The sequence below is a fragment of the Lutjanus erythropterus genome, chromosome 19, assembly GCF_056507025.1.
Source record: "Lutjanus erythropterus isolate fLutEry1 chromosome 19, fLutEry1.hap2, whole genome shotgun sequence".
NCBI classification, from domain to species: Eukaryota; Metazoa; Chordata; class Actinopteri; order Lutjaniformes; family Lutjanidae; genus Lutjanus; species Lutjanus erythropterus.
In genome coordinates this window covers 23,826,345-23,844,957 of record NC_139335.1, presented here as the reverse complement: position 1 = coordinate 23,844,957, position 18,613 = coordinate 23,826,345, and the positions used below count along the sequence as shown (strand labels likewise).

Genomic DNA, 18,613 nt, shown 5'->3' with positions numbered 1-18,613 from the left:
CAGCTCTCCCTGTCTCTCCCTGTGTGTGTGTGTGTGTGTGTGTGTGTGTGTGTGTGTGTGTGTGTGTGTGTGTGTGTGTGTGTGTGTGTGTTCACCACACTGCAGTAGTGCCGAGCAGTTACAGATGGTGGAACAGTCCGGGGGTTTCCCCTCACACAGGTGTGTGTATAAGAGTGTGTGTTTTGTGAGATGAAGAGAAAAAGGCGAGTAATTTGAAAAGAGAGACACACCGAGAGAGAAGAGAGGCAGGGAACGCACACTGACAATTACAAGAGAGGAAACAGAGGAAAATGAGAGATCATCTTCAAGCGAAGCTCTTGGAAGTGGAAGTGAAATGTGATTTAAGATCTAAGGCGACCATGAATAATCTATTCCATTAACTCTGTGAATTTCAAACAGCAGTTTGAATTGATTGCTCTGTTCCAGTCAGATTCCAAGTCGCCAACCACAGATTTGTTTGAGTCTGAGTCTGCCGGAGGTGGGCAACTCAACTTACATGACTTTACTTAAGTCAGGCTTAAGTCACAAACTTTAGCTCTTGAGACTTGCTTGACTAAGGCTCCATGTCCTCATAACAGTTTTCTCTGGTAGAAAGCTGCTGGCAGGGCGCTGGAGAGCAACGGAGAAAAAATACGCTGTGTATTGGTTTGACATTATAACTGATATTATCTTGGAAGGTAACTTTACGCTACATTAACAAGTTTATAAGGCGTAGGATGATAAAAACACAACATTCACCAGCAACACTCAGTGTCCAGCCGATGTGCTTCTACAGATTGACTTTACTGTCTCTGATATGATATGTCTCCATTTGAGATATACAGACAAGCCTAGAACAAAGCTCAGGGTCAGGGGTGGATTCAGTCATTTTGGGGCCTCAGGCAAACACAGGTATGAGGCCTCCACATCCCTTCTTCTCCCTCCTTTTCAATACTTGAATAAATAATAAGTCATAAAAATAAACGTTTATTCATGGTGGATGAATTTAGGAGTCTCACAGACTGAGGGAAGTAGCTGCTCTCTGGTCTGGCGGTACGGCAGTGGATACTTCTGTATCTCTTGCCAGACAACAGCTGTGTGAACAGGCTGTGGCTGGAGTAAGTATTGTCTTATAGTATCCTCCTGCTTCTTACTTTTTTCAGCACTCTTGTAGTAGCTTTGCTTCGCAGTGAGGTATTTGCTCACAAAAGTTGGCTCCTGTATTACTGAATCACTTCCGCAGATGTGCAGTAAGATAATTGAATAGTTCAAGTTAGTGGGGAAGCACTCAGACATGAATGAAGCATTCTGATGCCATTTTATTGTGTAGATTTTTAGAAAGACATAATTAAATAGTGAAAAGTTTTTGAAGCATTTTCTTGGGCTTTTGGTAGCTTGGCTCCTAAGGCAAATTTTCATCTTATTTCATTCATTATTATACAGGAAATGAAGTAACATAATAGAATCAGTTACAGTTAAATGGCCCTGACTCCGTTAAAACTGGTTTACAGCAGGTTCCTGTTCTGCAGTGCATAAAAGACAAAATCACATCACAAAACAGAGACAAAGCAAAAAAAAAAAAAAAACGTCAAACAGTGGCACAGACATTCAGAAAGGCAAGGACTTAACTGAAGTTGCCTAGTGGTAAATCACCCCCGATCATGCTGATGAAACCCCATCTAATATATGATTGATTGCCTGCAAAAAAAATTACAGTGACAACACCAGAACTTTTCTAAAAAGTTCAGAGATTTTCAACAAGAAGTGCTCAGAGCAGCTGCACAAAAAACGCAGAGCGCTTAGAAAAAGACCCTGGGTGCAGCACCTTTTCTCATACACTTTCTTCTCATTGGGAATGATTGAAAAAAGACACTGGCAAAAAAATAAGCTACATGGACACTGGACCTCAACATGACAAGACTCAACCTGGCATTCATAACTTGAGACTTGGCTTTGACTTGGTATTCATGACTTGAGACAGATGACTTGAAAGAACTTGACTAATTCATTAAATATTTGCATTTTTCTAGATATTGAGAAGTTCATTTATTTTCAAATGTGATTGGGTGATTCCTGATTTTCTGCTGTTTATTGTGGAGGCTTTGTTATTGATAACCACAAACATCAGTCAGATTTATAAAGGTGTGACCAGGCTGCAACAGTTTTAGCTAATGTTGAAAATATAACTTATCTGTTCATGACCACTGTCTTTTAATGGATTTAAATGTAGAAAGCTGGGGGACATCAGCACAGTTTCGTATGACTCGACTTGTGATTCGACTTCACTGACAGAAACGACTCAAACTGACTTGACTGATTCTCACCATACTAACCTGAGACTTGCTGGTGACTTGGATATGTGTGACTTACTCCCACCTCTGGTTTCTGCTGCTGATTCACTGCTTCAGTCCCTGTTGCCTACAGTTCAACCACTCATTCATTTCTTAAACATCTCAGAGAGCCACTTCTGAAGCACTGAATCATTCAATAGCTGCAAATATGTTATTACAATAAAAAATATTTTCATTGCTGTTTTTGGATTTCTTTTTTTTTTTATTCCAGAAACAAAAAACAGCTTCAAGCAAGGACAAACTGTACAGAGGGAATTTACAGGTTTCTGTGGATATGACACATCGAATCTTGTCAAAAACACTTGGCTGAGATTGAATTTTGAAAAACGAGGAGGAGGGGGAGATTTTGATAGGAACGTGGGAGGTGACTGAGTGGAAGATAAATGGCGAGAGAATAGGGAGCAAAATGACGAAGCAAGGAGGAAGGAGGGCGAGAAACCGGGAGGTAGAGAGGTTTGGAGAAGGCGAAGAGGAAAAGCAATGAGGAGGTGAAGTTATATGGAGGAGGAGGAGGATAAGTGGAAATTAGACGAGAGTAGGTGGAAGATGAGAAAGCAAAGAGGCAGGAGGGGAGGAAGAAAGAGAGGATTTCTTTTACCAGGAAAAGAGGAGGAGGAGGGGGTAAACATTCAAGAAAGGAAACAAAGGGAAATGTTGGCGGTTGAGATCGACGTGTTCTGTCAGCAGTTGTTTCCAGGAAAGAAGGGAGAGCAGCTCAGGATGTTTTACAAAGTGAGTGAGAATGTGTGTATGTGTGTGCGTGAGTGGTGGCAGAGACAGAGAGTGGGTGAGGCCCGTGTGGCAGAACGCTCTTCATGAGCTGTCAATCAGCAAACACTAGCGCAGGCAGCGAGCAGCAAGCGTTCAAACAGGCTAATTGAAATCCTTTTCTCTCCTCCTTTTCTCTGTCTCTCTGTCTTCATTTTCTAACTCCCACAGCGATCCCCAGCCTTCATTTCCTGTCCAACGTGGTAACGCCATTTGTATGATTATTAATATATGAGTTTCTGTGACCTCTACATCACCAATATGATCAATACTCTTCCGAAAAACCTGTTGTATGCGGTCAATGACATGTCTTCTGCCCTCTGGTGGATTATCAGTGCAGAGCAGGCAGCAACCACCCTGTGAGAGCAAAATCCAACATGGGTGCCTTCACGTAGCAACTTGCATGTTTTTGGTAGGGAAATCTTTGCTAATTTTGAAAAAGTTAGACTAGGAACAGTTATGTTGTTGCTCATCTTTACTTACAGAATATTTACTGAATTGAAACAACGTATAATTACATCGTATTTTGTGCCTTAATTCATAAAATAAAACTGTGTTGAAAAAGTGTGCATACAGCAGGTATATGAGATAATTTGTCTGTGAATCTCTCAGTTATTATGGTCTTGAATTTCATGATGCAGATACACTGTTAAATAAAGTCTGTCATCCTGAAAACAAAAGCCCGCTGCTCTGAAAATACACAGCTGACCATTGTTTGACATGTCAGGCTTTACAGGGCTGATCTCTCACTCACTCTTTCAGTTTTTTGAGGATGAATAGGACTGATGTTTCCTTCCTGCCTCTTTCTCATCCTCCCTCACCTTTTACCTTCCTCTTTCTTCATTTACTTCCCTCCTTTTGTCTTCCCTTTGTCCCTTCTTATTCTCTTTCTCTCAGTGTCAGATTAAATAACACAACCTGCATACGTCACTCTGTAATCCTCTCTTTCCCCTCCTTACCTCCTTACCTTCAGCTTGTCTTATTCCCTCTGTTCTCTTCTCTTTACCTGCTCACTTCTAATATTCACATCATGCACGTGCGCGCGCACACACACACACACACACACACACACACACACACACACACACACACACACACACACACACACTGTCAGCTTGTCAGATGTGTTTAAGGAACTGTACTGTATCTGCTTCTCACATCATCCCTCCTCCTTTTTTTCTGTCCCAGCAGTGATAAATGAGGTTGTACAGGAGAGCAGACACATACGAGACCAATCAAGTCAGTCAATTAGACAACCTGCTGTCTCAACACGGCTGGTGGAGCAGCTGAGGACATATTACTCTGTGTGTGTGTGTGTGTGTGTGTGTGTGTGTGTGTGTGTGTGTGTGTGATGTACATTCATTTCACTTTGTGTCTGTAGCAGTGGTTCTCCAGGCCACCTCCCTTCAGAAGCTGAAAAAGTTCACATCCCACACCCAACAATTATTTATTGATCATTAAAGGGCCACTTCGGATTACTTGATAAGAGGTTGTAAAGAACTTGTCAATCATCAGTGTATTAGCTACGGTAGATGCCAGTCAGCACGCCCCCAGTTAGGAAGAGCAGAGAGGAGCACCAGCACAGACGCTAAACAATGGACTGCTGTGGACAGGGTCAGCAACAAATTGTACTCAGGTATTATTGCCACTTAAAAAAGGCCCACCTAAAAAAAATCAATATCAGCTTTAATGTATTTTTTTTTAGTTTACTTTCCATATTCACTGAAGACAAATCAACATCTACTATACAGCAGCTGCTATAAGATATGACATGCTGTTGACAGGCTTTGCTCCACAGCTATTTCTTTTCAGTTATCAGTTATGTTACAAATGTCAGTGGGATTTTGAATGAGGTTTTTCCACTTCTGGAACAGAGGCTGGACATTTTGGTTTAACTAAAGCACTTAATATGATTAAACCAGCTGGGTTGCAAACAGAAAAAGATTTGTGATTAAAGCGGCTCTGATGATGTTGGTTTTAGCAGAATCACAGTGGCCACATTTCAGTCTAATTTTACATTAATACTGCACAGAAAAAAAAACCAATGAAAGTAGCTAAACATAACTGACAGCAAAGACTGTGGAAGTATCAGGCTTTTATTGTGCCAGATATCAGTTATGTGGTCTTATTTGGGCTTATATGATCATGATGGTGGTACCTTACTGACTATTCTTGAACTATAATTCCTCAGGTTTTTTTTTTTATTTCACTTAGAAATGTAAGGGTATAAAGATTTTACCCTACATCAGTATGGAGAGAGAACCAGTTTGTTGTAAAATATCATATTAAGATGTGAATCAGTTTGATTTAGTTTAGACAGGAATAAAATGGTTGTAATGCATCCATGTAGTTCCTGTTACCCTGGAGGGATGCAGTGAAGAGCTTACTTTTTATTTTTTGCATGAAAATGACATTGAATGATATTTGATATTAGGACAGCATATTGATAATGCAGTTTTAAAACAGCAAAAACACATTTACTTTTACCCTAATCACCGCTGACAGCTGTAACATTATAAGCAGAGCATATTTAATAGTAAAAGCATCAGTAACTCAGTATGTAGAAGCAGCGGTGTCAGTCATGACGTCCTCAGCGTGCTGGATCTCAGCAGCTGGTGTCATTTGTTTGTCATCTCAGCCTTTCATCGACAAGGAAACATTGGAAATGAGATTCTAATGATTTGCTGGTTAGCATGATGAAGTGTTATGAGTATCCCCAGTGTTGACGGGGTGTCTGCAGCCTTGCACAGAAATCCTGCAGGTGATGGATCGATTCTGGTCGTGTTGTGGCGTAAAAGGCCACGCACTGACAGCAGCCAAAGAAATAGAAGCAAACCCCGCTTGCATGGCCCACTGTAATGCTTTTATTTTGTTCATTCTTCCTTTACTGCCTTTTCCGTCATTGTAAAAACTGTTATTGGCTTTGCAGAGATTCCTTTTTATCTTGCGGTGTGTGTGTGTGTGTGTGTGTGTGTGTGTGTGTATGTGTGTCCTTCTGTATATATATGTGTGTTTCAGTGTCCCAGAGGCCTCGTTATAGTATTAGAACAGAGCAGTGACAGCGGGCCTCAAAGGACTATAAAAAAAACAGAAAATCAACGCTTACGGCACACACACTCACAAACACACACCCATATATTGTATAGACACACACACACTGTGAGAATGGGATGTTTTCCTGACACAGTGAATAGTTATCTGGGTTAAAGAAAGATGAGGCAAGTGATTATTAAAACAGAGGAAGGAGTTTAGTTTAACTTTGATTATTGTCAATGATATTAAACATTTCCTGATCAGTTTGTGAGACAATGTGCAATTTAGGGTACAGTATTTTTAATAAATGTCAAAACAAATGTTTTTCTTTATTCCATTTTCATACTGGAGCCCCACATTTAAAAGGATCTATGAAGAAATGTAAAGTGAAACTTTTCTCAACTTTCTTAGTTGCCTATAAGGTATTTTAAGGTGTTTATCGTGTGGCTTTCTGCCACCCATTACAATAGAAGTCAATGGAATTTCATCTCAGGTGTCCACAGCACTAAAAGGTTGCATTAAAAGTGGCCAAAAGCAACACCTTTTCCCCCAAAACGTGGCAACTCATGGCAGTGAAGTCTGATCAAATTTGGATAGGAGTTCAGCATGTATACCAGAGATGCAGAGTGCATCCAGCTACAGCAGATTTAGTCACAGTCTGAATACAGACATTTGAGAATGGCTCATATCAACGAAGAACTAACAGAAGAATATGTTCAGTGTCTGTGTGTGTGTGTGTGTGTGTGCACGTGTTTGAGGTCTCATGTGAGCCGTCCTTTTCAAATCCTTCTTCCCCTGAAGCCACTTCTCTCCTGCCAAACAGATTGCTGTGTTGATTTCAACTAAGTATGTTGGTTTAGCTGTAAATATCAACAGATGAACACTGAGTCTGTGTCTTGTGGCTGTGGATCATCTGTCTTAGGGTGAGGATAAGACAAAGTATTCTGAAAATGGTGTTTGATTTTGGTTAAAACTTAGTAGGTCATTGGTAAAAATCTATGGCAGTTCAGTCAGTCCCGGTTTCTTATATCGACATGAGAGGTTATTAAAACAATATCATTTGAGAGAGAGTGCTGTTGTACTGACTATCAGCACAGCTGTTGTAGATAATCACAGCTGTGTTGATATTCAGTACAACAGAAGAACCTTGAGTGTGATTTTGCTTTAGTACATCAGTTCTACAAGCTCCATTTATTAGTGGGCAGCAAGCTTCAACAGATTATGATTTAGTTGTTTATTTAATTTGTTTGGGCTGCAGTAGCACAAATAATTCTGCAACAGGGGACGTGAGATCAATTTTGAGCTAAAGTATGACTTAAAGGGACAGTTCACCCAAAAATGAAAAGTCAGTCATTATCTACTCTCCCTCATGCTGATTGGTGGTGTAAATGACGTCTTTCAGGCCAGTTTGTCACGTTGGGGCTTTAGGAGACTTGGGTTACACCAGATGACCAGTATGAAGGCCTTTATGCTTTTATTTTTCAGTTGTTTTTTTACGTTTGAAAACTGGTCACCATTCACTACAATTGTTCGGGTTTACACCTTACTGCAGTAGGGGTCTCCTTTAGTTGTCTGAATGGATCCATAAACCCGCCTCTGGACTGTGTTCGCCTCTGTCTCTATCTTTTTAACAGACCAAATGTCCATGTTTATATTTTTGAGACACTGAGACAGCTTGAAAAGGGTGGTCTCAATCTGCTTCCAAGCAGACTCTGGTGCAGTTTATTTGTGGTCTCATGATGGCAGCCTCAGAAGTGAAGTGACTGTATAATTGATCTGTAAGCCATATATATTTCTATCAGTAACATGTATGCATGTAAGTGCTGGTATTCAAACCTGCTTTTTCGCTTCATTGAATCCGTTAGAAAGTGTGACAGTATTACCATAATAATAAGTCCTGAATCATTACTGTACAAGATGCATCCTTTTTGTCCTGTCTTTAGGCAGTTATTAGGACACCTGTAGTGATACACATACTGTCATATCAGCACTCATGCAGTGCCTCTTAACCAATCAAATTGCTCGACCAGAACTGACTGTTGTATTATTAATTTAATATGATAAGTTATTTTAATATTAGGTTTTGGCTCTTACATAGCACACAGAGTAGCCTAAAAATCTATTTAAATACATAATATAGATACTTATGCAATGGCACAATAACAAGTCTTTTTTTTTTTAGAGAGATTAAAAGTGTCATGGCCTTGTTTTGTATGTTTTTTCTTTCCCAGTAGCTTCCCTCTTTAGACACATGTCCCTTCTCAATTTTCTTTTGCATTAAAAAAAATAAATAAAGTACATAAATAAAATACCTCACCATTCATATTTTAAGCTTTTCTGCAAACACACAGAGCGCTGATTTACACTTGTAGTCCACATTTTACAGAAGACATGTGTGTAATGATGCAGAAGATGCTTTCAGAAGCTACTGGGGTAATGAGGCACTTTTATGTGCATCAAAGAAAATCCATCAGTTAATATCACATCACAGATGGGGGGCTGAAACAGTTGGAAGATAACACACACACACACACACACACACACACACACACACACACGTCCACACATGTACAAGAACTGACACACATGTACAAGAACTGACACACATGCCTCACACACTGCTGGCTTTTTGCAAGTGTTAGCTTGTTTCTAACACCAGATTCACACAATATGGAGGGATTTAGGGCCGCATGTTTAGGCTTAATTCTGCTGCTTTTAATGTTTGGGCAATGAAATGAGTTACTTTTCTTCCTTTTGTAACTGAGAATTTTCACAGATTTTTGAAAAACGTCCCCAAGAACTCATAAAATGATCATAGTATGTCATCAGAGATTAAGGAAACATGCTAAGTGGAAATACTTCTCTGATTAGAAAGCTACATGGTGTCCTTTGAAATTTCCCTTCCAGTTTGAATATTAATTAGAGTTCAGATTTCTGCTGAATGTTCACCAAATAAGTGTCTGTTCATGAGTTGTGAGAAATCATTAATAATCTTTTAAAAGGAGTAGATGTTTGTAACAGTTAAACTGAGCAATATGTTAATGGAGTCTGGCAGTGACTGAACTCCAACTCCAGAGTGTGTATTTTCAGAGCAGTGCACTTTTGTTTTCAGGATAACAGGCTGAACTTTACATTGACAGAAAACTGACAGTCATAAACAGCTGATAAACTTACAGTGTAGGACCTGCTGTCAGTTATTATTGTCAAATTGCAAGGTTGAGCTTGTCTTGCTCTCCTGCAGCGTTCCTGCAGCCTGCCTGAGCTTCCTCGAGTCTGAGGAGGACAAGGCAGGGGAAACAACTTGCTGCAACAATAGGTCAGATATTAAATAAGATTTCAACATATCTGTAATACCACCTATGCCTCCTAGCCATGATTTGGGCTGCAGTGCTCATTTTTTAACGTGCATGCAAGGAATCTGGCTTCTCAAGTTGCAAAAAATTTGTATATTTTGTCTTCAAAAGCAGCATAAAAATCAGTCTTTAGATCAAATTCATTGGTACAGACAGCTGATTTTAAAACAAATCTGATATCTGAGGTTGACAGGTTTTTACTACCACATAGTACAACTTTAAAAGAAATCCATATGAAAATACTCAGTTGTAGAAGAGACGGTATCTCTGTGGACCAAACCCTGCCTTTTCAAAAAATAAATGTTAATTGATATGGTTACTGTGACAGGTCAGCAGCCCGCAGATCAAAGAGGAGCTCTCAGATGTCAGAGAAGAAACTTGTTTTTAGCAGCTCAGAAGCACATTTTACGCTGCAGTGTGTGTACTTGTGTACGCATGCACACTTGTGTGGGGGCGGGCTGCAGAGTTTGATATGTAAATACAGTGGGGTGAATCATTTATGAAGTCATGTATCATATCTGACATGTAGGGTGTGTAAGATGTGTAGAGTTTAATGTGTGTGTAGAAGGGAGACGGATAAATCAGCATTAGATCTTTGTGCTGATATTTCAAACAAGGTGTTTTTGCTTAGAGACTGTCTTTAAGTGTGATGGGATCGAACTCTTTCATTGAGCCACCTGGTGTTTTTGATCTTTGTGTTTTCTGTTGTGGTGCCATACTTTCTCACGTTTCTCTTAGATCCTAAAACAACAGGCACCTGCTATGTATAAAATATGCAGATTCATGTTGTGAATATCAAATATCAGAATCAAGGATATCAATAGAATATTTATGTTTGTAATAGTTTGAATGTCTCTCTCAAAAATGTGAAACTTCTGTTCATCTGCTTAACACCTGATTTTTTTTAACCATCACAAAAAGGAAACACATGTAATAAGATCATTGTAATTAATCTTGATATACTTAATAAGTAAGTTTGTGGTGGAGAAACTAACCTGCCTAATCATAATCCTAGTCCTAGTCATTGTTAATTTGTAAATTAAGGATAAACGTGTGTTTGTACCATTTTTCATAGAGGGAAGATCTCGTCTTAAAACTATAGTATAGCCTTATGTAATGTAATGTAATGTCTTATCAAAAAGTTTTTTCCAGCAACTGTCCTGCTACGGGGGAGACCAGGAAGTGTTATAAGACTGGTGTAGTTGCAACACTGTCAGTTTGACCAATTTGAAAAGTGTTGTCATCAATATCTTACACTTCCATTTCCTTTTTGAGCTCATAGGAGAATTAGTATGTATCTGTGAGCAACACTGTGGATTTTATAAGCAGCACTTTTTTCAAGGTTATTTTTTGTATTGTATTGAAGATACAGTACTTTGACTTACATAGCCTAAAGGAGAAGTTTTGATTGTGATTTAATTTGATGCTTTGAATTCATGCTACCATCAAGCCCGCATGCTAAAACAGTTAGCCATGTAATCTCTGCCTGGGGTGGGGATAGTTGTAACAGTTCATTAAAGTGATGAGAATTTCTGCGTTGTGTGAACTGAACACTTTGCAAACTCAAGGCAAGTGTGACAGTGTGGGTGAAGTGTGAACGCTGTTGGTTCTGGGCCCACAAAGCAGCGCCCCAGGGGCAGACATCTACATTTACCTCAACTGTGACAGTGACTGAACCCTTATGTGTCACATGCACGCTCAGTAATAGTCCACACACACACATTAAGTGTTTTTGTCACTTAAAATTGATCACTTTTTAAAAAAACCCTACTTACTCTTTAAGTTCTTTCATAGATTGGATAGCATGGATCTTATATTAGCAAATTACCTCTCACTGTTTCATCTATCCTCAGCTCACCTCAGTAGTGGGGGAGGTTGTAACAAAAAAATGCTTTACATTAGACATTAATTCACCCAATCTGTGACTGTGTAGTAGACGTCCAAGTGAGTTTTTCTGAAGGAGACAAATATGGTTATCACGTATAAAACCTTGAGTCATCTAGCAGGGACAACCACTGATGCTAAAACAAAAAGTGTTACCCTACTCTTCCATCCCAGGTCTCCTCCTGTTGACAAATCTGTCACAAACCTGTAAAAATCAATTAAACATTATCACTTAAAGTGATGATTACATACTGTAGATGCCAAAATCGTCCATGTGTTGAAGCTCATTAGCTGAAGAGCTCCATGCTAACAATTTACCACATACTGTGTTAAGTTATGGTAGATTAGCCTTTTCTTAAAATTGAGGAAAGTTTATTGTAGCTAAAGCATTATTGAAAGAATAGAAATGCACTTTGACTGAATATTGATTTAAGAAAAACTACAATCAGGAGGTTATAAACATCCACAAATACATCCTGTTAAATATAGATTTATGTAAATGTGCGTCTGTGCTGTGTATGTGTGTATTAAAACTGATATGCCACGGATCTCTCTTGCTGCGAGTTAAAGTAAATGCTCCACTGTGTATATTCAGTCACATAAAACAGATCCACAGCAAAGGTGATGTCACTGCAAGGGGAGTTGAAAGGGTTGCCATGGTGATGGGCGAAGGCAGCCGTGTTTGGCCCTGACTGGGTGGGGTGCTGCTACGAACACAGACGAGTGCATGTGTGCGTGTGTGTGTGTGTGTGTGTGTGTGTGTGTGTGTGCTGACACTTGTATTAGGTTATTATGTCCCTGTTTAACACATTTGATTTCCATTAATGTTTACATAATCTGCCACACTGTGTGACTGTGCATTTATATGTGTTTGGTTGGCATGTTTGTGACTAAAGTGTGTGTGTGTGTGTGCGTGTGTGTGTGCATGTGTGTGTACTCTTTGTGTCATCCAATTACCTCTACACACAGCCCTGAGCTGATGTACACTGAGCTGTCTCATTATGAACAGTAAAAACAGAACCAGAGGCTATTACACAAACCTGTTACAGCACAGTAAATAGACATCCACAGCACAGTTCATGTCTGCATCCTGTTCTCCAGATAATTGAAGTCTAGAGGTATGCATCGTGCATTTGTGGCAGCACTCATGTAGTGTTTTATTGTAGGGAATGTCTGTCTGTGTGTGGGTGGGTTTTGTCCTGTAGGCTGATGAGAGAACATATATGTGCCACTCCCCTTAATGATGGAGAGACACTGTACGTAATTTATCTGTTTATTCCACAACCACCAATGCTACTTTTGAAAAAAGGACTTGTGTGAGCAATGCAGCGAGTTTCCAAGCACAAAGCATGAACGTGAGGACTTGAAACTCCAGACTTGCAGTCACAAAGTCAGGTTGTCTGAGGGGCAGGGATGAAGGGCACCAGCTGTATGCAGTGGGTCACCGCTATGTGAAAGTTGTGATGCACTTTATAACGTTTTGTCCACTCAGAGGGAACTCTAGAGGGCACTTTGTCACGTTTTTTCCACTGGAAGGGTACTTAAGATGGCACTGTGTCATGTTTTGTCTATTCAGAAGACATTGTAGAGAGCACTTTAACATGTTTTGCGAAGTGAAAAGGCACTCTAGAGGGCTCTGTACTATATTTTCCTCACTGGAATGGCACCCTAAAGTGTTTATTATATTTTTGGTGTAAAAGTCTCACCTTTATTGTGATAAGAGTTTTGCAGAAATGCTTGTTTTGTCAGTCAAACTGCTGTATTTTTGTGACTTCTGTCAGCTGTGGCTTTGTCTGACCAAAATCCCTCCAGCTATTGTAACTATTCCAGTCTGCAAGTATTCACTGTCTGGAGGTGCGGATGAGGTGAAGATGCTAAAATGAGATTTCAGCTTGCAGAACACATTACTGAATGTCTGTAGAACTCAATATTGAATCAAAATCCCTGATGAAATCAAACCCCGGATGGCTGGAGCTGCCCTACATAGAGTAATATACATCTCATCCCTGACAGTAAAGCGATCTTGCCTGTGCTGGTTGAGTTTTCAGTCACTGAAATATAACAGAAATATTTACTGCAGATGAGGTCTGGTCCAAATGTTATTTGCCTTTTCCGTCTTTGCATTTTCCATGTTACTGTCAGAGACAAGACACATTTTATTATTCTAGTTTTAGTTTTATAGTAGGCCTTTAGAAACGTATCACCTTATCTAACTGAGATAACAGTTATTTAAGAAAATTAATACCAGCATTACAAAGTATAATATATGGACAGAGTTCCTTCAACATATTATTCCTATAAAAAGCCATCTCATAGCTTATATTTCCCATAACTAGCTAAATCATCCAGCCTCTTCTACTCCAAGTGATAGAATACAATACAAATGCAAATATGATCAAAGTGACATGAAAAGTTCCATTGTATGAAACAATTATTGTTAACATATACACATTTATATTATTAACAGTTTTAATGCAAATTCAATCCAAATGAACAAATTTGGAACATGACAGGTGGGAGTGTGGGGGAACGTCAGACAATAAAGGTTCTGGAAAACCACCTGCAAATAGTGTAAAATGTAAAAGTATACCTTCAGTGGTCTTCTCTCTTTTTCTTTGGAAGGTCTGATGGCTGACAAGAAGGATTTGCCCATTGAGGAGGAAGAGGATGAGAGAAACCTAAACTACAAACCTCCGGTCCAAAAGTCTTTGAAGGAGATTCAGGACCTGGACAAAGATGACGAGAGTCTGGTCAAGTACAAGCAGACTCTGCTGGGAAGACTACCAATTACGACAGGTGTGTGTCTGTGTGTGTGTATGTTGTTTATCTGAGGTGACAGAGGAACTAGTGATTCACCCTGGTACCCACTGTTACTGCAGCTTTAATAATACCATTCACTCAATATAATGACTTGGTGCATAGTTCCTGGCAGTCATCAACTTGTGATCAAACACACACAAACACACACACACACACACTGGAACAGACCTGCTTGCCTCAGCATCTTTAATCCAGCAGCCTGGCCATGACAGCTGATATCTGTAGAATAGCTACGATTGCCCTCCTGCTGTAACTCAACACCACCTCCTCTATGTCTTAGTAGCATTGAATAAAGTGGGAAAGGTTGTAATGAGAGGAAGTGAATGCAAAGAGGACTTTATTGTCAACAGAGGCCATTTATCTTTTAATCTGTCCGTGCTGGACCCTGATATCAGCCCACTACACAAGGTCTGGACAGTTGCTTTCCTCCACAGTTACTGAAATATTTATAGACTGTGATTATTTCAACAGATATAAGTTAAAGCTACTGCTTGTTAAATAATTATAGCATTAGTATCGTGAGCTTTGAATACTCTTTAGCCACGAGGCTCTGTGAATGACATTGAAGTGCTATTTGTCATTCCACCTTTTTGGTCGCGACTGCAGTAACTCAGCAACTCCATGGAATTAAATGACATTCAAGGTCCTCGGAGAATGAACTGTCTTAAAACAAACAAATATATAAATTATGGATTGAGGTGCACAGAGACGTCACTATTTGTGTCTGCATATGGTCAGTCAACAAAACTATGTCTCTGTATCTGTATTCAGATAGAAGTGGGTGTGGTTTATATTGGAAGTACTGGAAGTTATACCTACAAAGCATTAAAATGGTTTGATATGAACATATAATTAATTATGAAATATTTCTCCACATCCACATACCTCATACTTTTCATCTCTGTCTCTCTATTTTATTTTTTAAAGTTATATGAATTGACTGAAGCCTACTACTGAAAAATCAAAAACTGAAACAAATCAAAAGATGCTGTTTTGCATTGGAAATTGGTAAAGATATACAATATATAGAAAGTCCTTCAATTTAGGGGTATAATTTTGGTGCACTGAATTAGTGAGTAACGTGCATTTGTGCATGTACATTTGTGTGCATCTTTAGAATAAGTACTGTAATAACCACACTGTTTTTCCTCTCCAGACCCCTCTGTGCCTAATGTCCAGGTGATCAGAATGAGCCTGCTTTGTGACGAGACTCCTGGACCAATAACCATGGACCTGACAGGTACGCTTCCTTTCACTCTTTCACTCCTTTGTTTATCCTTTATCATTTATTCATCTCTCTCCAGCATCACTTTCCTATCTAAAACCAGGCTAGTTGCGGATCTGATGTAGCATTGCTTCCAATATGGTGACAGAAATTTCTGATATGCCCTGGAGCAAGGCATGTCACCCCACCATGCTGCATTTTATGTGCAGAAAGACTGCAGTGGGTGTGTCCATGCTTGAGAGAGGAGAGACAGCTAAATGTTTGCTTAGTGGGCAGTATTGACGTCTTCCGCTGGGTGCAGGCGACAGCGACATGCAGGGGAGTGAGGTGGCTGTAAGTTTATGTATGTGTGTGTGTGAGTGTGTGTGTGTGTGTCAGCGGTGCATGGTAATCAGGTGACTGCAAAGAGATTATGTCACTCCCTACAGGGACAAAGTTGAGGAAAGGATCGATCTGTGTGTGTGTGTGTAGGTTCACCTATCATTGACTTGTGTGTCAGGGTGTGTCTGATAAACAGGATAACAGTTGCTGTGACTGTTTGTGTATGTGTGTGTTTGTTTCACTGCATGCAGGACTTTTTCTCTGATTTTTAAATCTGAGGATATCCCTGCCTCTCACACACACAATTACACACACATACATTCACACAGAAAAAGATACAATCACTGACTGCTAATAGGAAAGGTCACCCGGTTGCTAGGCGATACTGACTTTGTGCTATGCAGTGTCCTCTGATTCGAACACGGAGACAGAGAGAGAAAGTATCTGGCAGCCTTTAATGTGCATGTTTCAGAGTGTAATGGAAGGTCTGCTGAATTGCACGAAATGGGTAGAGCACACTGTTCCTCCACAGCAGGCGGATCTAATGCTTTCAGAGCTGATCTCGATCACAGATGATGGAGGAACAGAAAGGTGGATGGAAACTCAATTGAGTAATCTCAGGCTGGATTTGGACACTACGATTTTTTTTTTTAACAGATAGATTGTTTTAGAAACTAGGAGCGTGGAGTTTAAAGTGGCACTCCACCAGTTATTACAGCTGGGTATTGTTACAAACTTTTTGATACCGGTAACAATGGCAATGCCTTAACTTCAATATCAGTTTTTGAAGGATACTTTTTTAAAATAGTTTTCTATACAATGTATGAACTCATATAAACATATTCCCTTTCAATCATCACTTATGACCCACTAGAAGTGTGTTGTGGTGTCTATATCTGCAGAGACCCTACCCTCTGCCTCTATTTCCTTATTTTCTCATTATTTTGCTGTGTTCAGGATGCTTTACCAACCAACCCTCATTCTTGTGAATGAGACTCAACTATAAACTATTTTTCTGGTGCAAAGAGCTTAGACAAATCTTACTGAGTCTGCCTTTAACAACATGAAAATTCCTTTACACATTAAGGTACAAATCTTTACATTTTTTATCTCCTTTTTACACACACAGTAAGGTCGTAAGGTATTGTAATTTGGTATCAAATGTCAAGGCATTTTTTGATACTCAGTAGTATTTAAGGGATTTGGTCAGTGCCATAATGGTATCAAAGTTCAATACACAAGCCTACCAATTACAAGCATGAAATTGAGGTTACTCTTCAGGCGGAGTACTAATCAGCCTATAATGACCCTGATAATGTTATAATGATATCATTCAGAGTTTTAGGTGGCGCTCGACACTTAAAATCTTTAACAGGGATCATGCATTACAAACTGCAGGCGTGAAAAAAATGTGTGTTCACCAGGCAGGCAGGACCTTTTAGAGAGGCGAAGCCCCTTTCCTTCCAGTGTTCATCATGGTACCTTAATCTATAAAAAATATGAACGGCACTTGATGGCAATATACAAATTAGTTTTTGATCCTGTTTGAATCGTGTCACAAATTACAGATACGATATTTCTCAATTTAAAAAACACAATTTCACAAGACAAGGAAGAAGCTGTTTGTCATAGGTAGGGTTAGGTACTGAACTTGGTATTTTAAAGGGTACCGGCCAAATTACGTCAGTCTTGCTGAGTACCAATTCATGTTAAATCAATCAGTGTCAAAAACAGAGAGCGATGTTACCCCGTTCACTCAGTGAGTCAGGCAAAAACGGTCGCAAGCATGGCTAAACTTGTCAAAATACAACCCAGACAACAGCTATTGCAATATTTGTAATCTGAGATGCAAATCTGGCTGGGGAAACACATTTAACCAACCTCAAAGCACACTACATCTAAAAGCTGAAGAGTGCACCATATTTTATAGTCTGAAAGGCAAGTTCCCAGCAGCAACGTTAGCACGCCTGCATCCAGGCAACTTTGTCGATGGGTGATTAATTCGCTTGCTGGATAAGTTTCTTTTGATAACGGAGCTTTTTTGGTTGACATTGGTCTTGCGTTTTTATTAGCATTAGTAAGGCACAGCCACTTGTGTCCAAAATTAAACACCACCATGCCATTTTACATGCTACAACAGTATGTGAGATTTATCAGTTGCTATGTCCAAAACTCTAGTATGAAACCAATATTCGTACCATTAACTGCATACCATTAACTGGGAATGTAATTCATGAAATGGGCTTGTGATGATTAGATGTTGAGGATTAAAGGTTTTAAGAGTTTCCCCTCTGTAATATTTGACCTCTCACATCCCAGCATCAGCTCCTACTCTTTGTCCCAACAGGCAGACAAAAATCATTCCATCATTCCAGTTAAATCTCTTAGAAAGACTTGATTACACTGTATCTGAAGCACTGTATCTGCGTTGTTGTTTTTCTAATGTACCTGGAAAATCTTACATCCATTCAGTTGCTGGAAAAATAGAAAAACTAGTCTGTTTCACATATTCCCTGGAAGCTGTTCAAATGAAGATTAGGTTTAATTTGGATGAATGCGCACGTTTGTGTCGCAGAGCTAAAGAGAAAAAGAGAAACTGCTGAACTGCTGTGTGAAAGAGAAGCATCTTTAATCCTTAATCTACAGAGTAAGCAGCAGTGTAATAATCGGCCCTGCTGGTGTATCATGTTGCAGTCAGACAGCCGAGCCGGCACCAGACTGGATGTGAAATGGACTTTCCATCGGTGGCTGAATGCATTAGAGACCTCATTATACACTATAGGCTGTTACCAATGTAGCATGGTGCTCTAAGTGATGACGGCCATTTACCACTCTGCATGTGTGTGTCTGTATGTGTGTGTGTGTTCATGTTAGAGAGA

The 18,613-nt window shown here is 39.6% G+C and overlaps 1 protein-coding gene across 2 annotated transcripts in view; it reads left to right on the top strand.

Annotated features, from left to right (window-relative positions):
- arhgdig (Rho GDP dissociation inhibitor (GDI) gamma) overlaps positions 1-18,613 on the top strand; it is a 39,519-nt gene that overhangs the window by 10,167 nt on the left and 10,739 nt on the right. For both annotated transcript variants that reach the window (XM_084744641.1, XM_084744640.1), the window contains exons 2-3: positions 13,991-14,164; positions 15,345-15,428. In XM_084744641.1, the coding sequence (XP_084600767.1) occupies positions 13,996-14,164; positions 15,345-15,428 (253 nt within the window). In that variant the 5' untranslated portion in view covers positions 13,991-13,995. The remainder of the gene's footprint in view (positions 1-13,990; positions 14,165-15,344; positions 15,429-18,613) is intronic.